We start from the raw sequence: 25,424 nt of genomic DNA, 5'->3' as shown, positions 1-25,424 counted from the left end.
TTTCACCAACAACTAATGCACCACAAGTGCCACCTGTGATCTTTGGCCAGCGAATCATGTAATGCCACCGTCTGTAGCTCAAAACCCACTGTACCGTGCATTTGGAATGACTACATCTGTACACTTATACAGTACTGCAGAAGTGAAACATAACTGTTTACTACATGATAAATTACATACAATTAAATAAAAACATTGAACATATATTGCATGTGATACCTGTGTAGCGGCAAGGCTTATTAATAATTAATAATAATAATTGCTTACATTTATATAGCGCTTTTCTGGACACTCAACTCAAAGCGCTTTACAGATTATGGGGACTCCCCTCCACCACCACCAATGTGCAGCATCCACCTGGATGATGCAACGGCAGCCATAGTGCTCCAGAACACAGACCACACATCAGCTATCAGTGGGGAGGAGAACAGAGTGATGTAGCCAATTCATAGAGGGGGATTATTAGGAGGCCATGATTGGTAAGGGCCAATAGGAAATTTGGCCAGGACGCTGGGGTTACACTCCTACTCTTTTCGAGAAACACCCTGGGATTTTTAATGACCACAGAGAGTCAGGACCTCGGTTTTACATCTCATCCGAAGGACGGAACCTGTTTTACAGTATAGTGTCCCCGTCACTATACTGGGGCATTAGGGCCCACATGGACCGCAGGGTGAGCACCCCCTGCTGGCCCCACTAACACCTCTTCCAGCAGCAACCTTAGTTTTTCCCAGGAGGTCTCCCATCCAGGTACTGACCAGGCTCACACCTGCTTAGCTAATAATAATATTGGAATTAAGTTTGCAACTCCCTTGCTGGTCTCCCTCTCCCTCTTAGTGGTGCTGGACACACAGAGAGAGGCCATTCCATTTGGTTCAGATTTAAGTTTTTTTCTATCTGATAGAGTTTCCTGATAAGGAACAACTCCCAAGTCTGAGGTTCTCCAGCCACCCTAATAAATGGACATCTCTGGCGCCTTACTGTCTGGGAAATTCCAAGGGAGAGTCTCGTCCCAGGTTGTTTATAACCTTAATGTCAGAGAGCATTGTTACACTTCCTCCATCTCGAACAGCCAATCAGGAACTGGTAGAGCAGGGTAACCCCACATGGGTCTCGAATGCCCACGGAACATTCAACCAATGTACGACAGTAGTTCCTACAGATAAAACAGGCAGCACAGGGCCCAGAATGCCCCCCTTCAGGACATTCTCAGACTCAGCTCAGACAATCATGTGACAGCCAGTGTGTCCAAATGCCAGAACTTTACTTTGTTCTAAGAGTCGAGAACGGAGGTCGCCCACGCGTAACCAAAGGATCTGCCTGAGGTTAGCCCAGCAGCAAGTCTCGGGAACTGCTGGAACCCCACTGTGAATGCTCGCATGATCAACAAGTGAACTACGGTCGGAAATGTCGACACTTGAATCTCAGGATTCAGGACTAGCACTACATCGGGAACGAACCAGTCTTCTTCCCATCTAAAGAGTGTGACTTGCTTGGACCCGCAGTCACTTTCCATGTGCACAAACTTTGCTAGTTAAGCCAGGACTAACTAGCCAGTCTTCAGAGAGCCCACTGCCACCGAGTCGCAGCAGGAATCTCTCCCTCCTTCTCCCACACCTCACACCAGACCAGGACTGCTTGGCACCGGGCCAGAGGACGCCGATTGGAAGCAGCAACAGCCTGCTGCTGTTCCTTTGTGTCCGCAGGAGATCTGAATCCAAATAGATTGGATGAGTATTCAACATTCTGCATTACAGCTCAAGAATTCAATTGTTACCTCAACCCCAGTTGATATCAATTTAATTCCTATGAGTGACGTACTTGCCTTTGAATATCTAGTGTAGAAATTGTAATCAAAGTTCATTTACGATAGGTATGAATGAATGGTATATTGAATGTATGTCCCTCTTGGTATTTGTAACTCTTCGTTATTGAATATATTCCTATTGTATTGTAACGCCCTCGCCTGGTGGTGAGGAGGAAGTGCCCCTAGGCGCTCGTAGTACCGCTGGGCATGCTGGGAGTGGTAGCCGGGGAGAGTCTGAGGGTCAGCACGATGACCAGCGGCTGACCCTACCTGTGTAAATAATGTCCTAGTAGTTCAAGTGCCCTGTGTAGTCTTGTAAAAGTATAGTGTGTTGTTAGGTAATTACCACCCTAACGATGTGTACGTGTTCCGTCAGTCTCCTCATGTGCGTGTATATCCTGTGTTTGGTTTTGTGTGGTTGTTAACGAATAAAGCTAATGCTTGTTTGTTAATCGCGGCTCCACTCGTCCTTTGTTCTGAAAAGAACCTGTAAACGCTACAGTATTCTGCTAACCCTCACTATAAGATCTGTTATATTTACAGATGCAGCCATTCAAAAGGAGCAGGGTATACCGCGGTGGGCGTGTCACGGTATAACATAAGTAACCGTATAATACTGTAACACTTCGGGGTTCACGTGGGCACCCTCGCTACTGCCGTATCAGGTCAGCCCCCCACCATCGGGGACTCAAACCCAGGCCTCTGGCATCACTCAACAGGGAACCAGCCTCTTGAGCTAAAGGTGAATCTCCCATCCCCCAGCGACTGCAGTCCCTGCTAGACACAGGGAAGGGCGGTGACATCACCGCGCTGGTAAGCCGGCTCTCACGAGCAATGGAAGCAAAAAAAACAAGCAATAGAGGCCGTATGCATTACAATACAAACATTTACTGGAATAAAATACTGCAACGTTTCGGCTGTGAGTCCTTCTTCAGGTGTGAGGTCAAGTAAGCCCAAATCATAGTTGAACCCGTTCAGAGCCTACATTACATTTTAGCGTTTCATTTTGACCAGAAGACCCTCACACCTGAAGAAGACTTCACAGCCGAAACGTTGCATTTTCTCTCTTCTCTTTTAAGCATGTGTATGATGCTGTAATATAGTTTAAAATAATTAAAAGTCTAAACAGTATAAACTTGAATTGTTATCTCTATTAATATTAAATACAGCTTTATACAAAAAAGTTGCATTTAATACCACTCGATATTCATATATTTACAGAGATAAGCTCTCTATTAAAGCACAGATCAAACAGCAAGATCTCACACACTGGGACTGATCTGTGATCGGTCCACTGGCTGAGCTGAAAAAAATTAGTTGAACAACTCTTAAGCATACTGTAGTTTTTGTTAACACAAATGTATCAGTTAAAAAGACCACGGGTCTTTTTCCTCCCCCCTACATTCTCAGAGTAGAATAGAATTTATTATTAGCACAATTTATTACAATGCTAAATTTAATCTTATTGATTACTAATAGTTTATGCTAACACCTAACTTTCTTAACGCGAGAAGTACTACTGTAAGCAAAACCCAAAAAAAGGATTTTTGGAGGGGGGGATATTCTGACAACAAGTGATTATAAGACGATCTGTAAAAGTGCAATGAAATATAATATGCTGGACAGTATGCTTCTCAAAGCGCTTTACGGGATTACAACAACAATAACAACAACAATTTACAAGTTCTGGGAGGAAGAATATTATCAATATTAATAATAATAAACGTTATTTTCTATAGCGCCTTTAAAGGTGGCTTCTCAACGCGCTTTACAGGTTAACAACTGATGAAACAACAGTGGCTGAAAATACCTGTGAAACCGGTTTGTTTACAAACAATGTAGACATAGAGACCTAGAAAGTAGAAATAGCCAAATAGCAATATTATGGACACTCAACTGACTTTTTTTTTAAACTTTTTTTTGACAGCTGGTTTTTGTTGACAGCTGGTACAGCACCCCACCGCGCCCGCGCACCAGCATTATGTTCTCCTGTAAGGGTAGAATATATTCATTGTCTTCCAATGAAAGACGGGTTCCTTTTGCCCAAGTCGGGAGACATTAGAAGCTTGCCACGCCCGGACTGTTACACTAACGCATTAGCAAGTTAAAGCAATTCCATTGAGAAGCCGGGAGCAATAATTGTTTTCTTCCTTGATTTTCTGATCTACAAGGCCATTTGGCTGCAGTGAATGTGAATTCTGTCTGGCATTGCCAGATTGTGAAAAAATAAAAGCATTATATGAAACACACATTTGTGATTTTAATCAAGATAGGGGTAAGGGAGTCTTCTCTATGACACTCTCCCTTATAAAATTAACGTGAAGCAAAACAAAAACTAAAAATAAGATACAATCTACAGACATTCACAACATAGACATATCATAAAACACTTACATATATTGTTAAATTATTACTTTAAATATATACTTTAAGTTACTGAAACAGGCTGTTAATAAAATTGTTGCAATTGTTGCAATTTTGTTCTTGTTTGAATGGGGGGATATTCTGACAACAATTGATTTAAAGACAATCTGTCAAAGTGCAATGAAATACAATATTGTTGTTACTGTTGTTTTTATCCTGTAAAGCCCTTTGAGAAGCCACCTTTAAAGGTGCTATATAAAATAAAGTTTATTATTATTACCATTATTAATTTGCTGGACAGAGAGGTGAACATTATTATGCAGAAGACAAAGATAACGATTAATGTTGCATTGTCAGATTGTGAATCAATAAAGACATTTAATTAAACACACGTTTCGATTTAAATGGAGGTGCGCTGGCAGCTGTGTGGTGTGACGCAGTGGTGGCCGGGAATGGTGAGGTGCGCTGGCAGCTGTGTGATGTGATGCAGTGGTGGCCGGGCACGGTGAGGTGCGCTGGCAGCTGTGTGATGCAGTGTTGGCCGGGCACGGTGAGGTGCGGTGGCAGCTGAGTGGGGTGATGCAGTGGTGGCCGGGCATGGTGCAGTGTGCTGGCAGCTGTGTGGTGTGACGCATTGGTGGCCGTGAACAGTGCAGTGTGCTGGCAGCTGTGTGGTGTGACGCAGCGGTGGCCGGGCATGGTGAGGTTAGCTGGTGGCTGGGCACGGTGAGGTGCGGGAGTAGGGGTGTGTGCGGATGGGGCAGTGGGGCCCGGCGGGTCCTGGCTGTGGTCTGGCCAAAAACTAAAAATAAGATACAATTATTATGCCAATACAATCTGCTATTTTAGTTTTTCAAAGAAATGTTTTTTGTTAAAAGAAAACTGATGGCAACAGCTGGGTTTGAACACTCAATAATAGTTGAGTTGGAAACCACATAAAAAGAAACTATTTTAAAATCTATTCTGAAACTATTGTGCCAAAGATAGATTTTTCTTTCACGAGTGGAATAAGCTGACTTTGGATAACCATATTCAGGACAGAAGTGGTGTGTCCTGTTAATACTCATTGTACTGTAAGTGTTTAAGGAGTAAATGAGAATCCTGGGAATGGATCATACAATATCATTGGTAATATTGTATTAGGCATGCTGTTTCTCATAAAAAACGAAACTATGTTTATAGTTATCTATAGGACTTTCTTTATTTTTAAGTACTTTACTGAAAGTGATAGCTTTGCTCTGTAGTATGCCTTAATAACTTTGAAGAAAGCAACTTGCTTTGTTTTTAGCAGATGTTGGCATGCTGTTCAGTGTAGATATTCCAAGTTATTTCCTTTTAACTGTTTTTTGGTTTAACCTGTTTTGTTCAACACTGCAAATAGTCTCTTTTTATATACTGTACATCATCATGAACCTTTTTGAAATTGAAATTGAAACATTTCAGTTTAATGTTGAGAATAATCACAGAGAACAAAAATCAAAGAGAAAAAAATCCATAAACAATATGCTTAACATCAAACTTGATTGGAAATATCTTGCTGCTCCACTTTTATTGGTGAAGGGGAAGTCAACAAGACTACCAGCTGATGAATTGATTTATTGAGATCTAAATGGAGGATAGTCCTATGGATCAAAACATGGGAAAATCAGTGCTGCAGCCAGTTGACCGCATTCTGTCTTTGTACCAGTAATCATTACTTTTTTTGTGATTCTCATCAGAATCTTGTGTCGATACAGGTGCTGCAATTGCAGTTGCTACTAATAAAAATTAAACCAATGTCAGTCTTACCACATTGGTGTAGTAAAACCAGATGGCTGGATTTTGTCCATGTATTTAATGCAGATGTCACTAGTAGTATCACACTCATATTAGAGCAGTAAACACAAAGCGGACAGGCTCCTGGCCCATCGTTGTTTGTGTAGGGAAAACCGGTTCAGAGACGCCAAATATGTAATCATAGTGGCTCTCTGAAGGCACCAGTTCTGTAGGGTTTGGGCATTTACTGAGACAATTATTAATTGTAGCAGTAAATCACAAAGTTGATTCTTTTGATGGCTTTAGAATCCAACCATGCAACATAACTCAAACAACGCGCACACACAGGTACTAATACACGAGGATACATTTATTAATACATAGAATATGCATATAAACCTAACATATCTTATCGAGAGGGTTATCAGAATACAAAAGATATATATTCAATCAGTTACAAAGAGTTACACATATCAAGAGGACATACGTTCAGTATATCATTCATTAAGACCGTTTCGTAAAGTGAACTTGGTTACAACTTCTACATTAGGTACTCAAACAAGTACATAACTCTTAGGAATTAAATTGATATCAACTGGTTGGGATAACAATTGAATTCTCGAGCTGTAATGCATTGAAGGTGAATACTCATCCAATCTTTGGGGATTCAGATCTCCTGCGGGCACAAAGAAACAGTTGCAGGCTGTTGCTGTCCAATCCGCGCTCTCTGGCTCCGTGCCAGGCTGTGCTGTGCGGCTTGCGATGGTGCGCTGCTGATGCTCACTGACCGGCTAGTTAGTGTTGGCTTTAACTAGCAAAGTTTGTGCACAGGAGAAAAGATGACTGTGGGTCCCAGCAAGTCAGGAAGAGGACCGGTTCGTTTATGATGAAGAGCTAGTTCTGAATAGTAATTCAGCTGTCCACAGTTCCGACCTGTTCACGAGGCCTGCTGCTGGTTACTCTCTGGCAACCTCCACACTAGACTCTTAGAACAAAGGAAAGTTCTGGCACTCGGACACACTGGCCGTTCCGTGGTTGTCCGGGCTGAGTCTCAGGATGGTCAGGAGGCGCGCTGCGAGAATGTCCTGCCCTTGGGATTCTCCTTTGAATTCCCTTTAGAATTGTTGAATCTGAATCTTGTCTGAATCTTGTTGAATCTGAATCTTGCAGGCTCTCTGTGTTGCCTGTTTCTACCTGGAGGAACTTCAGCTCATTGATTGGCTGAAAGTTCCATGGGCATCAGAGTCCCACGTGGGTTACTCGGCCCTACCAGTCCCTGATTGGTTGATCAAGGTGAGATATGAGTCACTTAGTCCTGACACTTAGTAATGCAGTCCAGATGTCCAACTGGCACTCCCTAGACAGATAGGCGCCAATGGATGACCATTGATCATGATAGCCAGGCTTAGCTAAGTGCATCCCCCTTTGGGAGCTGTCCTTATCAAAAGAAAACATCTTGCATGAATGGTTTCTCTGTGGCTGCACCACAGAGATGAACAGAGAAATGGGGCCTCATTTGGGAAGCTCAGAAACACTTAATTCTGCATTATTATTAAGCCTCGCCGCTACATTTGTATCCAGTTTTGTTCACATCTCATGACAGAAAATGACTTGTCATACATCTGTGCCATTAAGTAGAATTAAGTGCCAGATTAAAAAACTGATGAAATCAATCAATATCTGAAGAGTTATAATTTTTATAATATTTTATAATCTCCATTCCATTTGGGCAAGTTTCCAAACTTTTTCCATAGACAGATTGCATACACAGAAACAATAACTTTTTATTTGCAAGTACTGTACATGTTCCTTATTGCTTGTTTCTTGTGCAATATTGATTTTATACAGATACAAGACTTAAACCAATATTTAGTAGCATACAGTGTTGTGCTGTCTGCCTTCCCCTAGGTGCTGCAACTTCCCTGAAAGTGTTTATTTTAAATGTTTTTAATATTTACTATAACATATGGATACTATGATATAGATAAGAGTATAGTATACCACTCTTGACACAGCAGAGATGAGAACAAAATGTAATACTTCATTAACAAGTTTGGCATGCTGAAATAAAGCCCTCAGTGGAGTGCTCAGTGGAAAGTTCCCCTTGGAGTGTAGAACACCCACAGATTTTTCATTTTAAAATTAACAATGTTACTACGCGGGCAGCTGCTAAAGAAAGCCTTTATTATTAATACTTGTTCGTGATGTTTATTTGGAGTTTCTCAGACAATGAAACTTGTCCCCCACTGTGTTGAAATGCATTTTCTTTCAGTATTTAAGTAAAATATTAATTAAGACAAAGTAGAGGTGTGATTTGAATTGTTTCGTTTTATGGGCTTACATCACCTGGCTGAGAGAACGACAATCTAGACATGAGGAGAGGGCAGTGCGACTATCCAGCAGAATTCAATACAATTTAAAATAGTTTATTCATCCCCAGGGGGGGGGCCTTTATGAAATCAGTGGAACCCCATTACATTTATGTATATTTCTCTAATTGCAGACATTAAAATAGAATATTAACAAAGATACGCTTGGCAGATTGACCAAAGAAAATGGGAAGTGAAAGAGAAACATTTCCAAGCCAACCAGTGAGAGTGAAAATGTGCTTGGAGAAGAGTGGTGGGACTGAAGATGGATTAGGAGTAGAGAGCAGTGGTAAATCTGAGATGGGAATGGCAGAGGTCAGAGTGTCAAGACCAAACTAAGGGAGACTTAAGACAAAGCCAGTGGGCTCGGGGAAATGGAGAGTAATGGATCAAGGATGCAGTGTTTGGAGGCAGGGAACTAGTGGCAACATCTTCTTATGGGGATACTCATCAGGTGTAGAAACTTATATGATCCATTAATTTAGTTCTAATTTTTGTTCTAAAAGCTTGTAATAGAAATAAAAGTTATTGGTCTATAATAATTATCTGGTTTTGTCACTCATGTTATGGATGGGTGAAGCATTGTAAAGTTTCCAGTAAGTGGATATAAGACCAAACTTGAGGTCATGGATGCCTTCAGGTGCCACACTATTGAATTGGATAGAAATCCAAGAAACAGTATGCCCTGAAGAGGTACAGGTAGTTAGTTTGCTTTAATGGAACAAACCTCCAAACCACCCTAGCAGGTGCCCAACACAGGCGTCGTGGTTCATCAGGGGGGCTGGGAACAGGAACTGTTGTTATTGTAACACTACTGCCGGGTAGCTGGATCATGACTGGATGTACTCTGAATGCTGTACACTTACATCACGATGTACTCTGGGTAGCATGAATGAGTCAAAGGTAGCATGTCAAAAGAAAGGAAGTGACTTCTCCCCAAATATCTACTACAGAGGCATCAGATATTGACAGTGAACTTCCTGATGTGTAATGCCTAGACTGAGACGATGTCTCCTACCATGTTTATACATACTCCAGATGTTATTCATCCTGTTTGTTCCCAATGCTGGTTCCGGTATGAATTCTCGAGGAGTAATGTGGACATTTAAGATTAATGTTCTAATGGCAAGGGACATCACTTAACTCTGTTTTGTTTTGAAGGCAACAACGCCTCAGGAACTCGTGACCTTCAAAAAGGGGGGATATGTAGCGGCGAGGCTTATTAATAAGAAAGAATTAAGTGTTCTGAGCTTTCCCAAATGAGGCCCCATCTCTGTTCATCTCTGTGGTGCAGCCACAGAGAAACTATTCATGCAGGCTGATTTAAGGTTTCCATTGATAAGGGACAGCTCCCAAAGGGGGATGCACTTAGCTAAGCCTGGCTATCATGATCAATGGTCATCCATTGGCGCCTATCTGTCTAGGGAGTGCCAGATGGACATCTGGACTGCATTCCTAAGTGTCAGGAGTAAGTGACTCATATCTCACCTTGATCAACCAATCAGGGACTGGTAGGGCCGAGTAACCCATGCGGGACTCTGATGCCCATGGAACTTTCAGCCAATCAACGAGCTGAAGTTCCTCCAGGTAAAAACAGGCAACACAGAGAGCCTGAGAGATTCTGGAGAATTCTGTGGACTTTTCTAAAGGGAATTCAAAGGAGAATTCCAGAGCAGGACGGCCCAGGAGCAGAAGGCTCCCAAGGGCAGGACATTCTCGCAGCGCGCCTCCTGACCATCCTGAGATTCTAAATGAATGATATACTGAACATATGTCCTCTTGATATATGTAACACTTTGTAACTGACTGAATATATACCTTTTGTATTCTGATAACCCTCTCGATAAGATCTGTTAGGTTTATATGCATATTCTATGTATTAATAAATGTATCCTCGTGTATTAGTACCTGTGTGTGCGTTGTATGAGTTATATCGCATGGTTGGATTCTAAATCTATCAAAAGAATCAATTTTGTGATTTACTGCTACAATTAATAATTGTCCCAGTAAATGCCCAAACCCTACAGAACTGGTGCCTTCAGAGAGCACACTACAAAACCATGACCACCACTACTCCCATCCTGCCCCTTGCTGCACACTCGTGTCGAGTGCTCTTCGGCCGCTACGCCAGGCGAGTGTGCTACAGCAGTGGTTCTCAATCTTTTTGGACCAAGTACCACTCCTGATCAAGCCAAAGCATCCAAGTACCACCTAAAAGTCATCTTCTCATAGGAACCCCAGAAATTCTCAATGACCAACATGAGAGCACTTGCGTGCACACGCTCGCACACACTTATATTATAATAATAAACTTAATTTGATATAGCACCTATAAAGGTGGCTTCTCAAAGCGCTTTACAGAATGACAACAGGAACAACAACAATTAAAAATAAACAATAAAAAAGCACCATTTCAGTGAGAGGGGTGAGCCTGTTTAGCCAGGCAATGCAGATGTGCATTTATTGGTCAAGCCTTGATACAATTCACAACAGAGTTTAACAGATTTTAAATCATCAGGCATTTTCTTCATGGCAAAGGCCCCGTGGTGGATGCAGCAGTGTGTCCACTTCTTATCTGGAGCAACCTCTCTAATTCGTGCAACTACACTGCTGGGTCAGCTTGTCATCGCTCTAGCACCATCTGTACAAACTCCGACGCATTTTTTCCAGTCGATTCCATTCTCTTCAATAAATTCAGTCAGAAGCTGAAATATGTGTACTCCTGAGGTTCTTGTCGGTAGCAGCTTACAGAACAGAAAGTCCTCATGGGACATACCGTCAAACTCAAATGAGCAAATTGGCAATATCAAAGGCATCTAATTGCAGTGAAAAACATCTTCCCATCTTAACGCGCTCTTCAGCGTACTTTTGACATCATCTGCCATATTAATAATTCTATGAATTACTGTGTCTTTTGAACTTAAGGGGGCGACAGGTCGAGCTGTTTATGTCCACACATAATACGTGTCAGCTCTTTTGCCAACGGTTTACCTGCTTACCTGCTTTACCAATCCGCAAGCGCGCGTTTTTCCCCGTTTTTGTTTCAGGACTCCGTCTTAGAAGTTAAAATTAGATTTTATTTCATGTGCATTGGAGCGAAACACAGAGACGCTTGGTGTATTGTTCTCAAATTTACCTAGAACAGTCCTTAAATATTTTTCTGTTACCTATCACACTTTCCTGTGCTCACAAGATAGCCAGTGTTCCAAACCCATGCACATACTCCTACCTCCCTATTTGCTGGAGATAATACAATTGGCAAAGTTGCAATGGTATAGAATTACATAGTAGCTCTTGTGTCCACTCAAGTATTACCATGTGCTGTATAGTAGTACATAGGCTGCGTATTTGACACAAACTAATTTTATTAAAATAGAAAATATGAAAACCCGTCACACTTTTTCAGTAGACACAACAAATTTCCTGTGTCTTATGGCTTACCATCTTGCGGCACTCCACGTACCACTGTGGAAAGTGTGCCATAGTTTGAGAACCACTGTGCTACAGTATAAAAAGCAGAATGCAAGAAATGCAGGTTTATAATTTTTCTGCAAGCATCAGGTAAAATTTATAAAAAAGCTAAGAAACACATAGGATCAGGTATAAATAAGCTGTACATCATTTTTTCAGGTGAAAGGGATACTGTACAATGACAGATTGTCACTTCAAAATACTGTAGTTGTTCATGTAAAGTAACTGATTTACTGTTTTACAGTGTCTGGCAAAACAAGGCTTTGTTTTCCGATCTCTTAAAGATCACAATAAGAAAATATTAATCAAACCATAAAAAACTGATAGAAATATGTAATTTCTTTTTTTATGAAATATTTTAAACAAACTTGAGATGTTCTTTGAAACTCACTAGCAATGTAGGTTAAAATTATCTTGTACAAATTACTACAGATATGGTAAAAAGAAAAATGATTCAAAACAGTTAAGAGAATGGATTTTTACTCTTTGTTGAGAGTTTTAAAATAGACATAATATGTATGGTACACACAAAACTTGGGAAAAACTAAATATTTGTAGGATTTGCTAAGTGCTCTAAGTAAAGGAATGCCTGCCGATACTACCCTCAATACCTTGCTGAAGTATTTATTCTCTTCCCTGTAAAATCACATTTTGTTGCCAATTAATTTTATAATCATGACTTTTGAATAGACATATATTGCTATCTATTATATTTAGAATCTACACAATGTTTTTCCAAACATATTAAGATAAAAATGATGCATTCATATATATATAATATAATTATCATATTAATTTTCAAAAGAAGGCAAGGAATATTCTGAATTTCATAATTATTCATTGACTTTGTTACTGAAGTCCTCAAATTGGTGCAGTTTTGTCTTTCTGTGTGATCAAAGGTCATCAAGGTGGTTTAACATGATGTTAGCAAAAAAGTGTCTGTCTTTAAATATTACTTCAGCTAGATATAGAATTTCTAGCCAAAACTCATAATGATAAGGTATATACTGTATATCATATAAAGTGTTATATGAAGGTTAGAAAAAACTTTTAAACTACTTTAATATCTTTTATATGTGGATTGTGTCACACCAACATGACAATAATCAGATCAGTTTGCTCTTTAGTTAGGGGTTGACAGCATAAAGCCAACAGTACCTCTGTTACTGTACAAAGCTGTCCTATATGGACAAGAAAGAAGCCTAAAAAAGACTAATTTTCAAACCCACTCTAAAGATGTGAAAACAAGTATTGGTAAGATAAAATTGAATTTTTTTATTTATATGCAAATTAATCTACAGTATATCCAGCATAAGCACAACACATCACTTGCCCTAGTCAGCACCATCTCAAGTGCCAAAATGTCCACTTTGAGGAAGCCCAGATACAGGTACAGGTAGTTAGTTTGCTTTAATGGAACAAACCTCCAAACCACCCTAGCAGGTGCCCAACACAGGTGTCGTGGTTCATCAGGGTGGCTGGGAACAGGAACTGTTGTTATTGTAACACTACTGGCGGGTAGCTGGATCATGACTGGATGTACTCTGACTGGATGTACTCTGAATGCTGTACACTCACATCAAGATGTACTCTGGGTAGCATGAATGAGTCAAAGGTAGCATGTATGTTGTCTGGTTCTAGACAGTACAGTGTTAAGTTCAAGAGCACTGTGGCCTCCTCGGGAACTTGCAGGAAAACTGTTTGATTAGGTAGCTACATTGCGGTAGCTGTATCATGCCTGTCACAAGTCATGGTGACAGTTAAATGTGGTGTGCTGACCAGCCATTTACTTCCCACCTGCTCTTCATGGGGTTCATTAACCTCCCTCTGCTCGTTAGTAGCTTTACACCCTTCATTGGTGAATCGTTTAGACACAGCCAATGGATAGCTTTGGTAGCTATACCATCTCAAGATTTGGAACCGAATTCAATCTTGGAGTGCCTTCTGGGTGAGCTATGAGCGATGGGGTTAATGTCACATACTCCTCTACTGAGAAGAGTGGAATCAAGTGGGTTGGGAATTGTGCCATGGCTAGACTGGCTACAGTGGCACTAAACTCCCTTAACAGGTCTTGTGTCAACATTCTGGCCTGTTGCACACAAGCATAAACCCACTGTATAACACCAACAATCATGTCCACTGGTTGGGGAATAAGGTTTAACCCTGTTGCATAGGAAGTTACCTGTAGGGTTTTCCCTAAGCTTTCCAGCCTTTGCTGCTGTTGATACAGTCTGCCTTCTTGGGGCAGTCAGGGTGAGAGTGCCAGTAGCACACAAACCTACCAGAAAAAGCAAATGTGCAACAGTGGCGGCAGCAATCCGTCTTCCCAAAAGTCTTTTCGGGTGGCTGATCCCAGTCATCTCTTTCTGAGTGACTGTTGCCTTTCTAAGCTGGCGCAGCGTGTACATGGTGTCTTTCTCAGTATGCCCTGTGGCATCTCTGGCACCAACATCCTGGAAATCTGGGGAGATCTGACGCAGTTGCTGATGCTGCTCCTCCTTTTCCAGGGCATCTGCTTTTTCGATTTGTTCATGCCTGTGCTCTAGGAACCCTGCAAGGAGTGGTGCAGCGGTGGAGCATGCCTGACCCTCGGCTGAGTGGTCATCTGGAGCACCTGAATGATCTGGGATTGTTACCCCATTCTCACTGTTCAGGTCCATCCTGCACACTTCCTGAATGAGGAATCCCTCTATCAGCATGTTTACAATCGTTCGCTGGGCGTGGGTGTAGGACACCTGCTCGCTCCCCCCTTCCCTTGCTAGGGGTTCAGGGAGCTGCCCCAGCAGTGGGATAGCTAGTTCACTGTCTTTGAACTTACTATCACCCACCAGGCCCATGTCAGTGCAGGTGGGGATTCTGACACCCCTCTTTGCGATGTCCTGCACTGGCAGGCGGGTGGCTTGACCATCCAGCTCCAGTCTGGCTGAACCACTGTTGGTCAGACTCAGACTGACAGACTGAGCTGGTGGCTGTGAGAAAACCAGCTTGGCTTTCATTCCCTGTCCCTTCCTGGGGACTGGGTGTGTTGGAAACCTTACCGTTGAGGCAGGAACAATCAGGTCAGTCTCACTCACTACCTGGTAGTTGTGAGAAATAATGTTACCTGACTGCAGGTTCCCTGGGTCACAGCAGAGGGAATCGGCATCTGGGATCAGGTGTGTCCACAGCGCAGTAGTCTCAGCGTCCAGCTGGACCTCCTGTCTAACCTGTGAATGTTGCACCAGGGGCACCTAGCGGTGGCCCTGTGACAGCTGCTCAAGCAGATCCTCACTAATAGAGGACCTCTCAGGTCTAAGGGTGAGGGCTACATCATCAACCTGCTCTCCTGCCATCTGGATCCCTTCCACCACTGTGTGGTGGTGGTCCTGACCCCTCTTGGGTGCCATGGTGCACAGGGAAAGCTCCTTTCACATCGCCAGATGGGGAGATCTGCTCCTCTTTAGGGATGTAAAAGGTGTGTGCTTTACCTGGTGGATCAGGCGGCTGCTTGGAGCACCGCTCCTGTGGCAGGGAGGCTGTTGTGACCTCAGCCGGGACACGACTTTCCTGTATATCCGGGGAACAAGAAAATATTTTTATTTCTTGTCCAGAGGGAACAGAAGGAATCTCCGCACGGGCTTCTGTGTTCGGTGGGCACTGTGTGAGCAAGGTCTGCCTCTTGGCCCCCCTTTCCTTCTGTACAGAAGGCTTAGGAGCCTTGACCGGTTTCCACACTTTGCCTTTCTGGTGATCCACCAAAGGTTCCTCTCTGAGTCGCATGCCCTTTTCTTTTTCTACCCGTTTGAGCTTGCCGTGTGACATCAAACACCTTTCAACCTCAGTGTCAATCAGTGTCTCACTGTGTAAGACATCTCCCATGGCAGCCTTGAGGTAAAAGCTTCCTGCTTTTCCTCTGCGTTTTACTGCCTGCTCTGTGACTTCAGGGGTGGAGTCAGCACTTGCTTGGGAGTGGCTGACCTCATCCAGGCAGGAACCCTTCCGCTCAATCAGATAGACTGAGGGAGGGAGAGGGGGCAGGTCTCCGCCTCCTCCAGTGGAGAGTATCAGCTCATTCACGCTTCCAGCAGCCTTGGGGAGCGGTTGTCCCTGTCCTAATAAAGCTTGTTAAAGCCTGGCCAGGAGGGCGGCTACTGAATCCTTTTGTTCAGCCTTTTCTATCCCTTTCCCTCCCCCGGTGTTCTCATGGCACTTAGGACACTGGGTGCGGTCCTGTGTGCCTGCTTTGGAACGGGGCTTAGCCAGCTCAGGAGCCTGTGCTCCTTCGAGCAGGAGGGAATTAACCCTGCTGGCTCTGACGGCGAACACAGTCGCTTTAACAGCTTTTTGCTCAGAGCGACTTTGGACATCATACTCCCAGGCTTTATGCACGAATCTCTTAATATCAGTCATTTTCATAGTCTGTGCATCTGTATGCATTAAGATCATCTTTCTGACTGATGGGTGGAGATTGGCAATGAATAAACCCTTGAAATGTGTGTTCTCTTCGCAACCCTCATCATTTCGCCCTGCAAAATAAATTTGTCTAAGTCTCTCGTAATATTCGCGAGGGGACTCTGCTCTCTCGTGCTAAATGTTAAGGGCGGCGGCTATCGCGGCAGTCGGATCAATAAACGCACTGTATTCTTCGATAAGTGCTTGACACAGCTGTTCAAAGTCATTACAGACTTCTTTCATCTGCCTAGCCATCCACTCATGTATAGCTCTGCTGGTAGTTTTCCTGACCAGAAACACTTTCTCCTGTTCTGTGGCGTTTGGCAGATACTGCAGGTTATACCTGAGGTCTTGAATATAACTCTCGATATTATTCTCTGACAGTGCAGGGTCAAATCTCTCTATGTCCTTCGCTAGCTCTCTCAGAGAATGGAGGTTTATTCTCCTAGCTTCTCCACTGACGGAGATATGGAAGAGATCGTGGTCAGACCTGTCGCTGCTAGAGAGAGTGCTTAATAGCGACTCGAATTCAGACCTTTTAGCAACCATGGTTAAACTTAAAGAGTATTACTTTTGAGTACGAAATCATAGGTTTTACCACAGAAAACCACAAGATCAAGTATGCAATCAACCCGGTAGATCGCAAAAGATCACAAAACAATCAAGCACTGCTGAAAGAGCAAGGGGACTTTTTTTCCTTTTGGCTTTCAGCACACTTTTTTGTCGTGTATGAAACCCGCGGCGTTTTATATTGAATTATTCCGCTTGGTTGACTCATTTCAGTCTTACCATAGTCCGTCCAGGTACGCCAATAAAAAATGTAGCGTTGCCATAGCCGGCCCAGGGACGCCAATAAAAAAAATGTAGTGTGCTCTCTGAAGGCAACAGTTCGGTAGGGTTTGGGCACTAACTGGGACAATTAATAATTGTAGCAGTAAATCACAAAAATGATTCTTTTGATAGATTTAGAATCCAACCATGAGATATAACTCAAACAACGCACACACACAGGTACTAATACACGAGGATACATTTATTAATACATAGAATATGCATATAAACCTAACAGATCTTATCGAGAGGGTTATCAGAATACAAAAGGTATATATTCAGTCAGTTACAAAGTGTTACATATATCAAGAGGAGCCTTCTGCTCCTGGGCCGTCCTGCCCTGGAATTCTCCTTTGAATTCCCTTTAGAAAAGTCCACAGAATTCTCCAGAATCTCTCAGGCTCTCTGTGTTGCCTGTTTTTACCTGGAGGAACTTCAGCTCGTTGATTGGCTGAAAGTTCCATGGGCATCAGAGTCCCGCATGGGTTACTCGGCCCTACCAGTCCCTGATTGGTTGATCAAGGTGAGATATGAGTCACTTACTCCTGACACTTAGGAATGCAGTCCAGATGTCCATCTGGCACTCCCTAGACAGATAGGCGCCAATGGATGACCATTGATCATGATAGCCAGGCTTAGCTAAGTGCATCCCCCTTTGGGAGCTGTCCCTTATCAAAGGAAACCTTAAATCAGCCTGCATGAATAGTTTCTCTGTGGCTGCACCACAGAGATGAACAGAGATTAGGCCTCATTTGGGTGAGCTCAGAACACTTAATTCTTTCTTATTAATAAGCCTCGCCGCTACGGTTTTCTTAAATTTTATAACAATTTAATTCTCAAATAATGTTATCATTTTAATCAACCTCTGAGTTTCAGCACCCACCCAGGTTATGCGCAGTTACTGTATATGACAGTGATATGCGGCAGTTAGAAGAAAGTAATTTCAATATTTGAATGAAGGGGGAATCCCCCACATATCTTATGTAAATTGGTAGGACTAATGAAAGAACATTAAATATTTTGTTAAGGCAATCAAATTACTAGGACTTAGCAATTCACATTGCAAGGACATACCAATAAGGATGTTTATTTTTTGTGTGTGGCCTGTCAACAGAACATATCCTCCTTGATCTTGATATAAGAGCTGTGCAGCAGAGTCTGGGTACCAACCATCAATACACAGAGACAACAGAGAGAACATACTACAGAATCACTTCCTACAGGTAAGAGAGAAATACCTGCTGTTTGACTGCTCTACCCAGTCGATAGGTTTCGTAAATAATATATTAATTTATAAAAAAAATTGGCAATATTAATTCTGTAAGTCCATATACTACCAAGAGCTACAGTACACAAATAAGGATTCATGCATCATTCTTACAGTTGTAGGTAGAGAAATTAACAGGTGTTTAGACATATTCAACAATAGTGTACTTGTGAGACAATGAGTGAATTCTTAGTTCTACAATTTGATAAAGTAAAGATATGGCATGAATATTTTGCCCTGCAAATGATTAACAATTCTTAAGAACTTTAGCTTGAAATGATGTACAGAAATAAGTTGAAACAAGGGTCTCCTTATACAAGGATTTGGCACTCAAGAATCAATATTTCTCCTGTATCTGTATTGCGTGCAGGAGAGTCACCATGATCCGTCTTCCTACAACAGTACTGCTCTGTATTGTCTTCACACTCAGTGTGGATTCAGGTAGGAGGACCAGTATTTCCATAAAACCTTTTTTGTACTGTATATGTCTCTTTGAAGTGAAACTCGGGTGGCTTGGTCCCGGGTATGTGGGACATTATTCAAAATTCTGCAAAAACAAAATTCTGCTAAAATATCCCAAATCACATATAAGAAATTAATCACAGCAGGTTTGGTGAAAATTCTAATACAACTTATCTTGTAAATAATGATTTCCTTATCTTTCCAATTATTAAAATATTAGTAGGACATAAGTAGGAGTTGGCTTCTCCTTTTGAATATTAATAACAATTAAAAGGAGAAGGAGAAACACATACTGTACATCTTTTTAAGACAACCTAACCCATCCTTAGAGTCCATTATTGTGCATCTGTACTGTTCATGCTGTAGATCCTCAGCATTCACCTATTAAATGCAACCAGAAGTGGACATAAATCTTGTAAGTTGAACAGGACTGTATTCATCAATAATTCTCCACAGGTGAGCCTGCCCCCTAAATTGTTTCTAAAAAGGTGTCACCGTTTTGTCCTTACAAAAACACTTTCAGGTAAAACCAATCACAAACTAGAGGATTTAAAAAGAAACTCAATTTTTTATTTAATAGGTGTTCAGTACCTTATATGTTTCACCTAAAACAGTTTCAGTTCATGAAAGAGTAATTCATTGGCACAGGCAGTTTGTAAGATCTTATATTAAAGTTACAATACTGTATCTCTCTATGTCAAAATACTATTCTGATCTTTCTTTTCTTTTCCTTGTATCCCACATGTATACATACTGTACGTATACTGGAGAAATCAGAAATTTTCAGCCTGAAACATAGTCTGGCTTACTGATCTCCACATATATCAACCTGATATTTTAGCTATATACCACTGCCACTAAAACTGACTTAGTACCAATTAAATATACTCCTATACTGTAAATCACAGACAATGTGACTACACTAACCTACCTGTAACTCCTTACATCCTTTACCTAGCCTTGTACCACAAAGAAACTCCAGAAGCAAAAGATAACCATAAGCTAGATTGACATCTTTTCCATCTCTGAATGATCATCAAATTTCTATACAGTTTTCAAACTTTCACACTGTCATTGGAATTCAACTCTTAGAATACCATCTATTTTAAACCTCATTTTATCTCCTTCCTCTTTCAATTGGTCTTCACAACCACTTGTCAGATTCATATTTCATATTTCAGTCCTGATTTATCCTTCATTCTCTTCTTTGTGGCTGGGTAGTAGTAAAATCATAACCTTTCAAGCTACACGTTTCTGAATCCATTTCAGAACCATTCCATTGCTTGACCCTGTTTCTTTTCCACAGTCTTAGGAAAAGTGTGCCAGAGATGTCCCTCAGGCTGGGTGAGCTTCCAAGACCGCTGCTTCCAACATTTTGCACAAGCCAAAATATGGGCTGATGCTGAGGTATGTAGTGTGGGGGACAGCACACTATCTGATTAAACTGATATAGATATCTGTTCACACCTCTTTTACGTGTGATCACAACTCAGTTGTGATAGTGTAATAAATAACTTAGTAAACCCTGTATTAATAGAGTGTAATATTACTTGATGATCAACCTTTTCTTTGCACATTTGTTTTGTTGTAATGAATTAAATATTCATTGTTACAGAGTGTTTAAATCACCAGGTGATTTACTCTATTGAATGTCAAGCAAGTAGAACATTTATCAAAAAAAACACAGAAATTAACTAATGTGACCTATTTGCTAATAGAGCAATGCTTTTGAGGCACTGGCACTTTGCAGTAATAACTAATAACTGTGGTGCCGACAATTAATTAAGGCTTATTCTTAAGTACAATACACATTCACTCAACTCAATAGACCACAATTAGTGATTGTTTTGTGGCCTCATCCTGACATGACAACATTCCAGCAAAACAACCTGTCCAAATACTGCCTGAGATGTGGCATCTAACACTTTGAGAGTGGTGAACAGACATAGAACAGTGCACACATGCTGATATCTACCTCTTTCTTCCCAGGTGGACTGTATCAGATATGGAGGAAACCTGGCCTCAGTCCACAGTGAAGCGGAACACAATTTTCTGTTGCAACTCATCAAGTCCAGGGGAGCAAATCCAACTTGGCTGGGAGGTAGCGACTGTGTGAAGGTATAGTATTAGTCACTACAGACTTAAAATACAAACAGGAACCACAGTACAGTGTATCATTCAGCTCCAAACATCCTTCATGTTCATGGTATATTTTTACAAATAAGGGCTTAAGAAAATGGAGAGTTGTACAAAATAGACTGGAAAAATCAATAACTAAAACAAATTGTAATTATAAAATATATGCCAAGAATATATCTGAGAGGTTTTAATAATTAGAGGCACCTGAGATCTTTGTTCTCTGGCACAGCTCTTGGTGCAAGAGTTTCTAATCAGGTATACTGGGCTAAACAAATATTTATTAATAATAAAAAAACATACACTAAGTAAAATACAACATACAAATTACTCTATTTACAAACAAGGTGTCTCAGAGCCATACATTCTGAGCAACCAGAAAAATCCTAAATTACTACCAGGAATTCAAAATCTAACATGGTATAATACCTAAAAGACCAATGAGATACAGTATATCTGCCTTGTAAATAAAACTGAGAATGACCTACTGATGATGAATCTGTTCCCATGAATCTGGATGATCAAATCTTATTGGGACCGTTTCTCCCTATTCTAAAAAATGTTTCTTATAACCAGGAGAGACCGTTTTAAAACTAGGGTTTCTTTATAAAGGAAATCAGAGTTTCCTAAATCCACAGAATGGCAAGTTCTCTTAACAAGGTTCAAATACTTAATTAGAATCTGGTGCTGAATGGTTATCTGAGCAGATCCTCTCACCTGGTGCTCCTTTTCTTTCTCTTCCTGTTTCTTCATGGAGCTCCACTGCAACTGTGCCCCTGGCCATAATCCCACCCACCTTGCCCAGCAATGTCTTGCCTAATCTTGTTATCTTTCTCTATTCATTCTTTGTACCTCAAAGACAGAAACCAACTTCACTGATGATATTTGCTTGTCCTGTATGGGAAACAGAACAGTCTGCTCTTTATCAGTCCTAGCCACCCAGCTGGTGAGCAAGACGGTGCAGTGTCACCCTCTTTCCCTCCCATGGAAAACTTTCTCCACTCATGGCTCAAATTCACTATATCTGCCTTTGGAGGAATTTTTTCACGGCCTCTTGTCTCCATGGACCACACTCAGATGTCTTCACTCTCAACATTTGCCTCATAAGTGTGTTTAAAGCTAGAAATACAGTATCAGCTTCCCTTCAGCAGCTCCTCTACTTGACTCTAGCTCTTCACATCTTCAGCTAAGGCTACTGCCCATCTTCATTAATGAAATCTTCTGTCCCTTATTCCAATAAATCCTTTTCAGGCCTTCAAGAGTATCAAAAATACCAAAAGCTTCTGCCTCAAAAATGGTCTTTACATTATGAGTGCTGCATGTTACTGTATTTAAAGCTACCTACCATAGTCATATGTTCAAACGTGATTGTTAAGATAACTTTTATTCCTGCTGTTCCATAATGGATCGTGGTGGTACACCATGTGCTTTAAATATTGTAAGGTGTTTGGGGGTTAAAATTCTAAAATAATGAAACCATTATAATAATCGGGTTCTCATACCAACTTAAATTCTCAAGTTCACGAACACTTTCATGCTTTATAGTCAGGAAATATTACTCCAAGGCACTTAATGTAATTTCTTCATTCTATGGCACAGCTGGATAACAGTGACCATGAGGCAAACTTAGACAGCACTAACTTTTATTTCAACCAACGAATTACAAGTAACACATTTACAAGTCTTTTTAGACATCCAATGTTAAAATTCTAAAGAATTAGCATTGTTAACCAAGGACAGGCACCTTTATACTCTGGATTCCATAGGAAATTCCACAAATAAATATGTTTGCAAACTTTATTAAGAGTACGGTTCTCTTTCCATGTTCAGATATCTTGGACACAATTTGGCTTCAGGCCTTATGAAAGAGGAAAACTTTCATGGTACATTTCCACAGCATTTTATAATTTAGAGCTTCCTCTAAATTATAAAATGTGTATGTTATACCTGCAAGGAAAATGTTTGAAGCTGACTCTCAACTAAATTCTTTATTTCATTCATTTTTCCTCATTTATATCCTCTGAAGATGAGGATGATTCCTCTATCTTCTTCCTTCTTTTTGTTCTTCCACTCTTCTTGTTCCTAGTGTGTACTGTATTTATTCTGCCATGAGGCCCATTTTATCCTATGATCCATCCCCATGGAAGTTCGCTTAATAACATCACTAGGAAAACAGCCATTCACGGCTATGTATTGAGGTTCTAATATTGATGTGTCATTTAGTTTAGTCATTATTAGCAACACTCCTTTGATCATCTGTATCATCAGTAAATATTTGCTTGGTAAGAACTGAAAATGCTTTGTCAGCTGTATATCAAGCTTAAATGATAAAATGTGTATGTTATACCTGCATGGAAAATGTTTGAAGCTGACTCTTAACTAAATTCTTTATTTCATTCAATTTTCCTCATTTATATCTTCGTTGGTGTGGTGGTGCAGGAGGGCACATGGCTCTGGAGTGATGGATCCAAATGGGACTACACCAAGTGGAATCCCACTGAGCCCAACAGCTCTGGAGTTGAAAACTGTGTACACACATACTGGGGTAATAAGAATAATCTCCTTCTAATATTATTTCAAGACGCACAGTTTTATTGGTTTCAATTTTATTAAATGAAGGCATGTTAGAAAGTAAAGTGTAGGCATGGAATATGAAAAATAAAAAGGGTGAATCAGAGATATTCACAGATCAGATAAGTTCAAGACTGTGTTTAAAGATGCAGTGACAATCAAAGTGACATGTATGTAAAAACAAACATGATCAAATATTTTAATATCTCACATTAGATACGTGTCAAATTATCCTGAAGTGTAATATAATCTTCACAATCCTGAGGCAATTCCGAAGAGGCTGATCATCACCCTTTTAGTAGTTAAATAAACATTTTGTCTGCATTGCTGGATTGCTAATCCATCCACAGCATACTTGTACATATCTCCTCTGACCTAAGACCTCTGATTACTTGCATTATTAATCAGATTAATTACACAAGTTGATTGGAGATTGCAACAGGAAGTCACTAGCATAAATAGGATCTTGTGCAATGTAAGGAACACAACATGGAATTGCAGAAGACTGATATGCACCACGAACAAATGGGGTAACCAAACACCTTTGACACATGATTGTGAGAGGATTTCCCAAACATAAGTGTTTCATTGGCAGTCATATAGCCAGAACCTGTTTGCAAATCCTGCAAGTGATTAAAAAGAATCTTTTCTAGTTTTCCACGAGGCTTATGATCACAATGTGTATTCTGGAGTACCTCTGTAACCTTTATATTATTTAACTTTATGTTGTCTTTGAATATCCAGTGGCCAATTCATCCAAGTGATTCATAAAGCCAAATCCCAACAGCTGTGCAGGGATCAAAGTCACATCAACGTATACATTTTGAGACCAGAAGGAAAAACTAAATAATAGAAATCTTGAAAAAACACCCCTTAACAGTAAAGCTGACACAGCATCTGTCCAAATTTTCTACAATAACTCTGTGATCATTTACAATTATTCACCATTTGGAATGGCTAGATGAACTGCTGCAAGATTTAGCTGCATAATTGATTTCATTATGGGCCCTCTATGCCAAAGGAGAAGGGGATTAAAATACCGTAGGTCACCAAAGATCACCTTGATCCTGTGAGTATTTTCAAATCACTTTGTGGCACCACTGAGGAAGATCTCTGCCTTCAGAGACAAGGTTTTTATCAGAATTTTTAAGGCTTGTGAAGATATTGATAAATACTCATCTCTAGTCTCTCTCTTTTGTCTTTTAGGTCAGGCGAACTGGAATGACATCTCTTGCAACAATCAATATCCTTACATCTGTGCCGTGGTACCTTAAACAGGAGCTGGTCCATTGTTGTATAAAGGGACTAAAAAGAAGGATTCTCATGAAATTTTACTTAAAATTTTACTTACACTGAATTAATATTGCTTGGATGATGGGGGTACTTTCTTGCATCTTTCAGTAAATGTTACTGTATTTCTTTTTCTTTAATAAATCTTTGCTGTATACCAAGTCTTTGTTTTCTACTTGAGCATACAATATGTAAGTGGAGCAGACTGAGAGGAAATTATAAAACATCAGAAAATGAGGAATATGTAATTCTTGTCTTTTTTTAAGCAGATATTACTCTACACTGTATGTAGAATGTAAGAGTCTCTATACTCAAGCTTGTTAACATGTTTGAATTAAATGTTCGGAATAAGCGCTATGACCTAGCTATAATCATTCATGTACCCAACAGTGGTCATGTCCTCTGAAAAAACAGATTAATTATTTAAACAAGTAGATCAGATAATTATCTCAATACCTAGTGTAGTGAGGGTACATGTGCATGTCACAGTTAGTGACCTTACAATTCAGGACTTGTTTTGCTATCCTGAAAAGAGATAGCAAAAAATACTCTCATTAAATGTTCCATATACTGTATACCCAATATAAACACACAGCACCACCCTCAACATACTGTAGGTGAAGGACCTCTTGCAATAATTCCCAGATTCTTTTGATGTGTACGGCAGGAC

The 25,424-nt window shown here is 40.7% G+C and overlaps 1 protein-coding gene across 1 annotated transcript; it reads left to right on the top strand.

Annotated features, from left to right (window-relative positions):
• The first annotated feature begins 18,154 nt into the window (after positions 1 to 18,154).
• LOC102690008 (lactose-binding lectin l-2-like) lies at positions 18,155 to 24,991 on the top strand. The gene is made up of 6 exons (XM_015354118.2): positions 18,155 to 18,251; positions 18,666 to 18,736; positions 20,064 to 20,164; positions 20,747 to 20,875; positions 23,333 to 23,438; positions 24,671 to 24,991. Exons 2-6 carry the CDS (start codon positions 18,676 to 18,678, stop codon positions 24,736 to 24,738), a joined length of 465 nt encoding a protein of 154 aa, XP_015209604.1. The 5' UTR covers positions 18,155 to 18,251; positions 18,666 to 18,675; the 3' UTR covers positions 24,739 to 24,991.
• The last annotated feature ends 433 nt before the right edge of the window (positions 24,992 to 25,424 follow it).

Source organism: Lepisosteus oculatus, chromosome 6 (genome assembly GCF_040954835.1).
Source record: "Lepisosteus oculatus isolate fLepOcu1 chromosome 6, fLepOcu1.hap2, whole genome shotgun sequence".
In the NCBI taxonomy this organism is placed as follows: domain Eukaryota; kingdom Metazoa; phylum Chordata; class Actinopteri; order Semionotiformes; family Lepisosteidae; genus Lepisosteus; species Lepisosteus oculatus.
Note: the sequence above shows the minus strand (reverse complement) of the source record. Positions and strands in the feature narration are given on the sequence as shown.

What these genes read in the sequence shown, in the direction of transcription:
- LOC102690008 (XM_015354118.2), top strand. Translation starts at nt 18,676, where the DNA reads ATGATCCGTCTTCCTACAACAGTACTGCTCTGTATTGTCTTCACACTC. An exon ending in GAGGTAGCGACTGTGTGAAG is followed by an intron (nt 20,876 to 23,332) that starts GTATAGTATTAG and finishes GTGGTGGTGCAG; the next exon opens with GAGGGCACATGGCTCTGGAG. An exon ending in CTGTGTACACACATACTGGG is followed by an intron (nt 23,439 to 24,670) that starts GTAATAAGAATA and finishes TTTGTCTTTTAG; the next exon opens with GTCAGGCGAACTGGAATGAC.